Source organism: Montipora capricornis, chromosome 3 (genome assembly GCF_036669925.1).
Source record: "Montipora capricornis isolate CH-2021 chromosome 3, ASM3666992v2, whole genome shotgun sequence".
Lineage (NCBI taxonomy): Eukaryota > Metazoa > Cnidaria > Anthozoa > Scleractinia > Acroporidae > Montipora > Montipora capricornis.
Window position 1 is genome coordinate 31256027 of NC_090885.1, and position 2500 is coordinate 31258526.

General features: G+C 39.9%; 1 protein-coding gene across 1 annotated transcript in view; it reads right to left on the minus strand.

Annotated features, from left to right (window-relative positions):
- Positions 1-2500, minus strand: part of LOC138042885 (5-hydroxytryptamine receptor 4-like) — a 14881-nt gene that overhangs the window by 2916 nt on the left and 9465 nt on the right. Inside the window, exon 2 of the mRNA XM_068888936.1 lies at positions 1327-1548. Within this exon, the coding sequence (XP_068745037.1) occupies positions 1327-1546 (220 nt within the window). The 5' untranslated portion in view covers positions 1547-1548. The remainder of the gene's footprint in view (positions 1-1326; positions 1549-2500) is intronic.

The following is a 2500-nucleotide window of genomic DNA, read 5'->3' on the forward strand; positions in this document are numbered from 1 at the left end:
AGTGTTGTTTATTCTTACAATAAGTTAAGGTGGATTGAGCCTGCGATCCAGTCGAAAACCAGTACCTGGTCAGCGGTCAACGTTTTTTAAAAAGCCGAATCCGATGAGCTCTATACTTGAGCCTGCGATATGGTCGGATGATACTGGTCAGCGGATACCTTGTTTTGACAGGTGTCAGTTAACAATAACATGTATGTCCAATATCAAAAATTTTCCCGCCAAAACACGTGGGTTGCACCACAGAGACATGGAGGGGTGGACTTACGCACCGTAGTACGCGTACGGCACCATATTTTCTTACCAAGGGTCCAAGGGTGCTCTGCGCGCGCGGAGCTCCGCTAAAATGATTTTATCCTAGCTTATTTCTCTCTTTTAGATACTTGCTGAATAACAGAAGTCAACAGGCAAGAAATAAGCTGAAATCAAATGGGTAAAGGGCTTTAGTTTCTAAAGAAACCTCGTGGTGCTGCGTCAGTGGGGAAGTGCATGAAACAAAGAACATTGTGTGTTTATGAACGAAGTTGATATGGTAAATTGACCACCGTAAAGAAACCCGAGAGCTGTCATCTTCGTCAGAGTGAAAATGCCAATTCGCTCTAACGAAGGGCTAACGCGCAAAACGTCAGCCTTTGAATCTTAATGGTGGTCAATTTACTATTTCAATCCAGTTGATAAACCCACTTCTATGAAATGTAACTCTGGCAAGGACCACACAAAATGCCTTAAGGCGGGGGTACACCTGAAAGCTGTTTTCACGCCGCTTAAAATCGGTTTCATGGAAATATCTCGTTCGCGTTTCAAGCAATACAAAAACCTTATGCTCATAACACAAATAAATGTTTTGGAGTGTTTTGTAATTTTTTTTGGCGATTTTTCGGTATATTTGGGAAGAGATAGCTTTCTCAAAAGAGTAGTAAAATTTGGAGAAATAAGAAATAGTTCAGATTTGATGTAGTTTGACAATTAGAATTTGAAGTTAAAATTTGATATATGGACACCCAAACAGTCCCCTACTAACCTGGTGTGCTCTTGGGTTGGGGGCAACTGTCTGTTGGTGTTCCAAAAATATTTTTTTTCTTTTATTCCTTCTTTAAACCGCTAAAAATGCCATTCAAATTTACGTTTACTCCCACCTTAAGTGTACGGTAACTGGAATTAAAAGGGGCATCTTAATTGAACTTGACCAGTAGCCCTCTCCTGATTGATGTGTTAACTGCAGGATCATAGTAACAGTCTTGAAGACTTAGGGGACAGCAATAATGTGCTGTAAAGCGTATTTAATTACATTTCAAATATGACGAGGAAAATTCCTTATTGAAAACTCACCAGTCAGCATATCTGCCACTGCTAAGCTAAACAGCACAATATTGTGTGGTTTCTTCAGCAAAGACGGTTTGGTGACAAGCACGACACAGAAAAATAGGTTGCTCAAAAAGGAGGCTGCTGCAATCAAACCGAACAACACGTGAAGGCCTATCTCGAGATCCTTGTTGGACGTAGGTTTGGAATCGTACGTCAGAGTTGGGTTACTGTTGTTCCCTTCCATGACTGCAAATAAGAGGGTTTTTTTTACTTTCAGCTGGTGCTGTTAGTTTTCGTAGCTGCTTTGAGTTTGTTTACTTCTCTGTTCTACAACGGAGCTTTTTCTCTGAGTGCTCCATCTCTCCTGTATTCAAAATTTATATTTTAATTTGCTTCGGTGCAAGATCCATTTTTACTAGCTATAGTCACTGGAAAACGACAGGGGTGTATAATATTTATACAGTTCCCAGTGCTTTCGCATCACGGCGACAAATCGTTCTCCGAGCTAGAATCGTTCAGAGCAAATAAGCCATTGTTTGACCTTTAGTCAATTTTCACCAATTACTCAGCTGCAAGGCGTCAGAACAAAGTAACTGGAACTCTGCTGCCAAAAATTTCATTTTTCTAATGTACCGTATTTATTCGATTAAGCGCCCAGGGCCCGGTTGTTCGAAAGCGGATTAACTTAATCCAGGATTAGCGTAAACCTTTGTTTCACGTTTTCAACTTTTTGGTGAAAGTTTCTTTTGTTTTTTCTGTTGTTCAGGATTGACTTCTTCTAATGTAAAGTTTTGCCGAATATCAGCGTTGAACAGCATTTTGGAGTAGAGAAATAAAGTTCTTGGTTAATTTTTAATCCGGGATTAGTGTTAATCGGCTTTTGAACAACCGGGCACAAGGCGCTTATTTAATTTTTGGACTTTCAGGGTGGGCGCTCATTCGAAGTGGGCGCTTATTCGAGGCTGGGCGCTTATTAAATTTTCACCATTTTCAGTAAGTAAAAAGTTTATTTTGTAACAAAACATGACAAAATATTAAAGCATATAAATTGTGACTGTTCATTGTTCGGTTTAACTATGCTCAGAACTAACAACTTATTGTTCGGTCTTCGCAGAAGTCTCTTTAGCTATCATAATTCTGAATCAACGGTCACTCAGCTCAATAAGTTAACTTTCTGGCGCTGCCTCTTCGACATCGA